This window comes from Pygoscelis adeliae, unplaced genomic scaffold (genome assembly GCF_000699105.1).
Source record: "Pygoscelis adeliae isolate BGI_AS28 unplaced genomic scaffold, ASM69910v1 Scaffold14, whole genome shotgun sequence".
NCBI classification, from domain to species: domain Eukaryota; kingdom Metazoa; phylum Chordata; class Aves; order Sphenisciformes; family Spheniscidae; genus Pygoscelis; species Pygoscelis adeliae.
This window is the reverse complement of record NW_008825109.1, coordinates 8,312,318-8,320,853: the sequence shown is the minus strand read 5'-3', so window position 1 is coordinate 8,320,853 and position 8,536 is coordinate 8,312,318. Positions and strand designations below refer to the sequence as shown.

Genomic DNA, 8,536 nt, shown 5'->3' with positions numbered 1-8,536 from the left:
TGCTATTATTGAGTTCTTATATTAAGTTAAAATCTTAATTATTTAAATATTTTTAAAGATCATTTTAGCACATTTGAAATACAGAAAACTTTCTGAAGTCTGTTGTGTGACTTCGGTGTGCTGTACCAGACATTTGTCTTTAAAAATGCAGGCATTCCCTTTGCTTGCACCAGCTCCCTGGCTGATGGCAAGCAGTCATCCAGGCTTGCACACACGTTTTCTTCTCAGCATAACTCAAAACAAGCCAAAACAAATCCATTCTTCCTCCCAGAAAAACTCAAGTCAAAAGTTTAGGGAAAGTGATCTCTGTGGCTGTGTCTTACAGGTGTGAACACAACTTTCTCTGAACAAGGTGGGATATGACAGGGGTCTGATCTCTTTGTAGTAACACGTTACTAGGCATATTTTATGTTGGGTGTGGGGAAGTGTTAAAACTAAGAGAAACACATTTCACAAGTGGAACTGTGGTCAACAAAACCGGGTGACCTAATGATGCTTCGCTCTTAATTGATTGTGACCTGCAAGTATCATCTCTTTGGGGATAGTAATGCATCAGCTGATAGATCATTGGGGTTGTGATGCTGAAATGGCTTGTCATCTCACCAGCTCATGTAAAAGGAGAGAACTGTCTGGGACAACTTTACAGCTGAAGATCAAAAAACCCCGCATATCCTGTAATGATATTTTCATAGTGCACATACTTCTTTGCCCCTCTTCCCCAGCTTTGCCTGCCAAAAGCCTTGTCTCTTCTGTATCTTCCCAGGAGAATTTGCCTTCTCTTCCAAAAACTAGATTTTAAGGTTTTTCCATTACTGAGGTGAAATTTTGGTGGTGTTTTTTTTCTTTTTTTTTTCAAGCTGTTTCAACAGATGTCTCAAAGGATGTTGATAAATGAGATGAACTTATGCTTTGGGCCTGGTATGTAGGAGGCCAGTGGTGCTGCAGTCCCAGAAGGCTTATTGTTTTCCAGACTGTTGCCATTCCTCCACTAAAACTGGACATTTCTGGTAGTGCTGCAAAGTTGTCATTTGTAGTTCCTTGCTCTCTTTTGCGAAGTGCAGCTAGCTGAATGGGTAGATGTATGAGAGCAGAGCTTGCTTGTTTGCAGAGAACTGAATTTGGAGAAATCTGTCTTTGTCAGAAGTTGGAAAGAGGTCAAGCTTTTGTCTCTCTCTGCCTGCCTGCCTTGTTTGCTTTTGTAGGATCTCTTTCACAGACTTGAAAGTCTGTTCTGTTGCGGGCAGAATCATGTAGAAAAACAGACAGTTAGGTTTGTCGAGCTTGTTTCAGTTCGGTGATTGGTTGATATGATCCAGATTTGCCAGTATTTGATTTTCTATACACGTGCCTTGCTGACTCATCTTAATGAAGAAGGACAGATGGGCTAGTAAGTATCTCTTCTGTTTGAAGGAAATCAGATTGGAGAAGTAAATCTGAGATCCCAAGAACAACAAAACCTAGGATGGTGATGAGCAGAACAAGCAGCTTTAGAACCAACAGCTTCTAATGTTCTAAATCTGTCCTGTTTTGACTAATGTGTTGGTTAAAATAAGGAGAGTTTTTCCTTTTTTTTTTTTTTTGACAGGTGTGATAGTTGAGTCAAATCTACTAAACTCGGAAACAGAGGCACAAACAAGCTTGCCTGATGTTCCATATGAACCAGACCTTGATATTGAAATAGACTTTCCAAGAGGTATTTTTTCTGTCATTTTAATAAATATTGTGAAATAGGCATTGTGGGCAACCATTGTACTTTATTTCATCATCCTCTCAGAGGAGCTTTATTTGATTGCAAGATCCATGTGACTGACTGAGGTAAAACTTTGCCATGTCTTTGCAAGCCTGGGGACTTCTGAATTAGTTCCTCCATCTTTCTAAATACAGTATTTGAAACAATGCAAAGAAAAGGGGGAATTAACCTTTCGCAAACAAACTTGGCTGCATCACTTGGTTTTAGACATGGACGTAGGAAAGCTATTTTGAAGGCTCAAATACTCAGACGGCATGTGTCATGGAAAACAAAAATGAATGCATTCTTCAGTCACCGGGTATTTCCATGGGAAATGGTGGTTTAGAGCAGAAATGACAGAAGGGCAAATTTCCCATTCAGGTTTGTTAGAAAATTGCAAGCTGGTATGCTGCATGTCACTTGTGTTACCTTTTAGTATCTTGTTAATGTCCATACCTGTATTTGAAAAAGGTAACGTTATTTGGATTAGCAGGGAAATCACTACTTTGAGACCTTTCTTGAAAGAAGGTCTTGGTTTTATGTATTAAAATTTCTACCACTCTACAGAATGCAGGCAACAGTGTCTGTTTCCGTATACCATGTCCTACTCAATCCAAGATCCAAGAAAGCTCCTGGCTGTAGCTAGTGTCTCCTTTGACATAGCTTGTCTTGGACATAAAACTCTTATACTTCCCCTGGATAGCTTCTGTATCTGATCTTGAAAGTCTCCTTTTGCCTCGTGCCATAGATATCTGCACTAGATGCTGAGACTGGGTTTCTCAGTTTGATGTATGTCTAATCCAAAGATCAAGTCTAGGGGTTAGTCTGACCTTAGTCTTAGGAACTTTATTAGCCAGATGCATACTAGATTTTTTAACCCTCTTTGTAAGTAATGTTTGGTATATGAGAAAGAAAAACCATGGAAGAAAAAAATAATCAAAGTGGAATAGTAAATAATAGCAGTTTGTAATAGATATTGATTACACTGAAGTGCTTCTGAGAGAAGATTCTTCGAGGTAGCGGGAGAAGGACTGGTGTTTAGCCTGGGGCAGAGTTCTTAAATCTTTGCATGTGAGTACTATTTCATCTGGACCAGTTTGAATGGTGTCTTGAGTAGTAAGGTGGTGAAATCAGACTAACTATCAGAAGAGCATTCAGTTTTGAATGAATACATTGTTTGAGGGATGAACCATCTTCAGTAAAGTAAATAAAGGTGGAACTTGCAACATTAAATCCATTCACAGGTTGTCTCATTCCACTGTGTTGCCTGAAATAGAGTGAAATATTGCCTGAAATGTTAAGTAAACAGTATTTTGACATATTACCATATATCCGTTTACTGAAATTACTGTAATATCCATCATGAGCTAGACCTCCACCACTTGTATAAATACAGACTAAACCCAGTTTCTCTGAAAGAGTTTACATTCCGATTCTTAATGTTTTTAACCAAGTATAATGTGCTATATAAAATATAGAACATGAATAGAAATTATGGAAATACATGAACCAAAGTGCATGTAGCAAGTTAACTTGTATTTTTTCCACTCATAGGTGCTCATTCTCACCATAACTTAAACTTCTTAATACTAAAGACTGCCTAGGCAGGAAAAATTGTGTAAGGGTCCGTAGTAAGAAATGCTGCCTTAGTGACTTGAGATAGTGCTTGAAAATGTTGAGCATTGTGTCCTTTACAATTTATTTAGAAATAAACATTTTGATAGCTTTGCCTTACTTTCAAAATAAGAATAGGTTTATTTCCTCTTACCAAAATGTTTATATGTGTGCTTTTGCTAATGTTTATATGTGGGCTTTTGTGGACCCCTTATGTTAATGCACACTGATATGGTTCATTGTTTTTTTCAAACCAATATTATTCAAAAGATGCTTAGAAATAAGTTTTTGTTAATGTATTTTCAGCAACTGAGGAGCTTGATACAGAAAATGAGTTTTTGTTACCTCCTGTTTTTGGGGAAGAATACGAGGAACAGCCAAGGCCTCGGTCCAAAAAGAAGGTAATTTTGTCATGCTATTAAAAAAAAAATCAAAAAAGCACAAAATTTAAGTGGGGGAAAAATATGCCAGTTTGGGTTTTTTTTCAGTTCTCATACTGCTCTAAAATGTGTTACTGCCTATTTATGGCCTATTTATGCCATAAATATCCTATCTTTATGAAGTAAATTGATATATTTCAAATAATAAAACTGTTTCACTCCTGTGTCTGTTGCAGTTAACCGTTGGGTTTAACAGGAGTGTGATTTCTAAATTCTGATCCCATTTTTGCTTCACATCGGTAGAACTGTGATGTAGTATACTATTGTGTATGTACTTAACTGTATTCTTAGTAATGCTTTTCTACCTTCTACTTTGTTCAAAGTTGTCATGGTTTAATTTGATAGTGAAATGGAAGAATGTTGGCATTACCATGGCTTATAATGGGAGCTATAACATCTCCTATATAAAATAGTTTAAAAAAAAGTTTTTATTTGCTTGTAATTTTCCCAGATTTTATTTTCAGTCAAAAATCTTAGTTTAGACATTGCAAATAAATTAGCCATATTCTTTTATTTGGAAGGAAACTAACAGGAAATAGTTTCTGGTGCCTGACACAAAGCTGAAATGGTTTTGTTGCAATAGCTGCAGTAGATATCGCAGCTTTAAAAAAAACCAGCCAACTTCTAATAAAACTTTCTAAGAATAAATGTGTCTTTCTAGTTTTAAATTTGGAGTCTAAACTGTTGGTATTATGCTGGCTTTTCCATTGATGGCTTTGGTTGAGCTTTCTGACGTAGATTTGTAGCATCTTTAACTCCCTGCGCATTAACACAATGAAATCCTATAAATACACTGAACTATTTGGTGCATCATGTGATTGTTGCTTAATACGATATAACCGATACAGCAACTCCATCATCAAAAATTGTTCTGTCTGCTTTAGGAGCCAGTTTGAAAGGCGAATTAGAAACATCTGTCAGCTTAAGTAAATAGTGTCCTTAGAAGTATGTTCAACACAGAAACTACCTACTGAATGAAGCATGTGTTTCTTTACACTGAACATTCAGTTTGTAATTTGGCCTGCAGCTTGCTTATTCTGCCCAGCTGCTGTGTTATTGGTGTCAGCGGCTGTCGGCGGTGTTAACCACTGTGTTTCAATGGCAGGGGGTGAAGAGGAAAGCAGTGTCAGAATACCAGTCTCACGATGACAGCTCTGAAAACTCAGAGTGTAGTTTTCCATTCAAATACGCATATGGTGTAAATGCATGGAAGCACTGGGTAAAGTCTCGGCATTTAGATGAAGAGCTTCCAGAATTAGAGGAACTGAAATCAAGTAAGTATTTCCAAAAATTTGGCATCCAGATTCTTATTTGTTAGGGAGAATTGCTGTACTCGTCTGATTTTCAGCTGGAATTTTTAATAGAAGGTTTCACGTGTCCCTAATGATCCTACAATGACTGGGATTATTTTACCACAGAGTTGCCAAACTCTTTTTTTTCCTAGTTTTCCCTACTTGGTTCAAAATGCTGGGTCTCACGCTTCTTGTGCAAGCCAGGACAGCGCCTTCCTGGCTCTTCTGACTTTCCGTGACCATTTTGATTTTTTTTGTTTGCATCCTGTTTTTCCTCATATTCTAACTCACCTTGGAGTTCACTCCTTTTCTGGACTTCTAAATTGCAAGGGAGGGGCATCCTTCTCTTTGTCCTGGAAAGAGATCTTCGTCTGAGGCTGGCATTACCTGGCTGTGGAGCTCTGAGACGAGGTGGCCTTCGCTCCTGTGGAGCCTTGCTGCTCTTTCTGTAACGCTCCTCTGTGTGTACATTTGTACTGTGAGGGAAAAGGGGGATTGCTGCTACTCCTGCTGTTCTTCAGCTCCCACGTGCGTCTTAGCACCCTTGCGTTATGCTGTTGGATCTTTGGAAACTGCCATTTCCCCTGAAGGTCTCCCTCTACAGCACTGTGTTCACTTCAGCATCTTGGGCCACTTCTGTGTCATCCTCAGCTGTGCATGGCAGTACATTCATCAGTGGGTGATACTGCATTTGGTTAACTAGACTTTACTTTGGTAGCCTTGTTTATTTTAATATAGACCTAACATTTGAACTACTTAGTACATTTAGACTCATTCATTGGTTAGTGGAGAGGACATCAAGTCAGTTTCCTGCTCTTCAGTCCAAAAATACCCCATCCCACTCCCAGCGTGTAATAATACTGTTGTATAATGTAGCATTTTTTTCTTTATTTTACAGCAAAGTCTGTGAAATTAAAGGAAGATCTATTATCACATACTTCAGCTGAGTTAAACTATGGGTTGACACATTTTGTCAATGAAATTCGAAGGCCAAATGGAGAGAACTATGCACCTGACAGCATCTATTATCTGTGTCTTGGGATTCAGGAGGTTAGTAGAGGCTGTAGAGGTGGGAAGCAGAGCTGCTGATTTGACTCTAACCCACTTCAGTGGAAGAATGGAGATAATGTGGATTTATTGGCTAGGAGCTATTCTTAATATAATGGCTATGATCTGGAACACAGAGAGGCTGCTGTGTAAATCGCATTGTAGAAAGCTGTCTATATAGAAAATGAGTTTGCAGACCTATCCTGAAAACTCAAATGTAAACTGGTATATTGTAATAATCTTAAGCTTCTTGCTGGGTTAAAGCAAGGAATTTGCAGTCTAAAATGACATGATTTTTCCAAATGCTGTGCTTCATTTTATTTGCCAAAGATGTCTTAATGTAAAAGCAGAATGAGACAAGGAATAATCTGTAAAGGTTTTACTAATTCAGTTACTTAGCATAGAGTGGAAACAAGCTTTTTGAAGTGTCTTTTTGGGAGAGTCTAATTTGCTGAATATTGCAGACTGTGGGCAGTGAGGAAATTCTGCTGTATTTACTGTCTTACACACACACACCCCTGCCCCCAAATGGCAATTACATTGTATTTCAAAGCAAAAGGGAGTGAGTTTAGATGTATCGTATGTGAAGGCAATAACATATCACTAGATAATTAGAAAAGCTGTTCCACAGCGTATCTTTTACACAGAGGATGTCTTAATTTTTGGTACATAAGAAAAATCATAGTTAAAATAAGCCATGTTCAGAGCTGTGAACACAGAAAATTTCATATAAGTTAAAAAGCAATAAAAAATGCATATGATGTGGAAAGCAAGCTGTTCACAGGCTTTGCAATCCTGCTTAAACTTTTTTTATATACTTAAGGTGGACTTGAATCAAATAACAAATCTTGTAATCAAAATCTTAAAATAAATAATACTCCACTGATTTTTCTGTATTGAGAGTATGCAGAATTAAGGAGTTAGTTGATATCTTTCCCTCATGGTTGAAATTGGAGAAGCGAGCATTCATTGTTCGGCATTCTAGTCGATATTGCTACAAAGCGTGTTTCAAATTCAGCTAGCTTTCTGCCGCTGCACTTGCATGATCTACTGTCTTCCTGTATCTTTCTGTTGAATTGGAAATACTCATATTAAGCTGATAAATGATACAGAGCTATGTGTTTATAAAATGGAACTCAACTAATATCTTCTCTTTTCGCCTTTCTCTTTGTGCCTTTGACATCATCTATCTTGTCTACTGTGAAAGCTAGTTACGTGTAAAACGTTTTTGTTTTTTTTAGCTCATCAGAACCAAAGTTTGTGTGGCACAACACAATTCTCATGAGCCCTAATACACATACACAACTCTGGAACATTACAGGAACGACTTGTGGTCATGTTACTGTAATTATTGCTTATACTTAGTGTCCAGTATTTAGTTCAGGTGATGTTAACAGCCCCATTTGATTGGCCCAGTTGTGCCACTGCTATTCAGGCTGGTAGGAAGATGTGCCTTATTCTGAAGAGTTTGCATTTCACAAAGGCAGACAGCAAGTAAGGAACAGAAACATGTAAGTGTGAGCTGTCGAGGGCTGCAGCCAACATCTGTGTGCTAATGGCAAATTGTTTGTATATGGGTATGTGTTACCCATCTGAAGAAACAGATTTGAACAAGTTAGTGGTACGCTACGCTAAATGCAGTGTAGTTGTTGCAATGTGCAACAGAACTCCATTGGCTTCTAGTATTTTCTTAGTCCTTCTTTCCATCTGACAACCCTGATGCGTGTACTCCTGAAAGAGAATAAATTGTCTGCTACTGCATAAAAGATACTGGCTCTGTTTAACTCAGAAGGGGCTCAGAGGAGTTTGAATGATGCCATTTAAGGATAAAGTTGTGCCAAAGATCAGCAATATTTTGCTAACTTAGAGTAAGTTTCTCTTCAAAGGAAGAGAAAGTGGAAGCCGTAGGTTAGAAAAAAAGCACTTTCCCCCTGCACCAGAATTACTGCACCCACTGTGGCTGTTTATGGGCTCAGATTGGAGCTTTTCCTCCTGGGTGTAATATGGTTTGAGCACAGGGGAAGTGCTCAGGAGTCTTCCAAGCCTTAACTTGGCATAAGCAATCCGGGAGGTTCCTGGACTGCGTCGATGGTAACTTCCTTCTCCAAGTGGTAGAGGAGCCAACGAGGAGAGGTGCTATGCTGGACCTTGTTCTCACCAACAAGGAGGGGCTGGTGGGGAACGTGAAGCTCAAGGGCAGCCTGGGCTGCAGTGACCATGAAATGGTGGAGTTCAAGATCCTTGGGGCACCGAGGAGGGCACACAGCAAGCTCACTACCCTGGACTTCAGGAGAGCAGACTTTGGCCTCTTCAGGGATCTGCATGGTAGAGTGCCATGGGACAAAGCCCTGGAGGGAAGAGGGGCCCAAGAAAGCTGGGTAATATTCAAGGATCACCTCCTCCAAGCTCAGGAG

General features: G+C 38.9%; 1 protein-coding gene across 1 annotated transcript in view; it reads left to right on the top strand.

Moving 5' to 3' along the window:
* The window catches only part of ZMYM2 (zinc finger, MYM-type 2), a 73,984-nt gene that overhangs the window by 56,047 nt on the left and 9,401 nt on the right, over positions 1 to 8,536 (top strand). The window contains exons 16-19 of the mRNA XM_009327784.1: positions 1,586 to 1,693; positions 3,650 to 3,744; positions 4,889 to 5,057; positions 5,974 to 6,125. Coding sequence (XP_009326059.1) covers positions 1,586 to 1,693; positions 3,650 to 3,744; positions 4,889 to 5,057; positions 5,974 to 6,125 — 524 coding nt within the window. The remainder of the gene's footprint in view (positions 1 to 1,585; positions 1,694 to 3,649; positions 3,745 to 4,888; positions 5,058 to 5,973; positions 6,126 to 8,536) is intronic.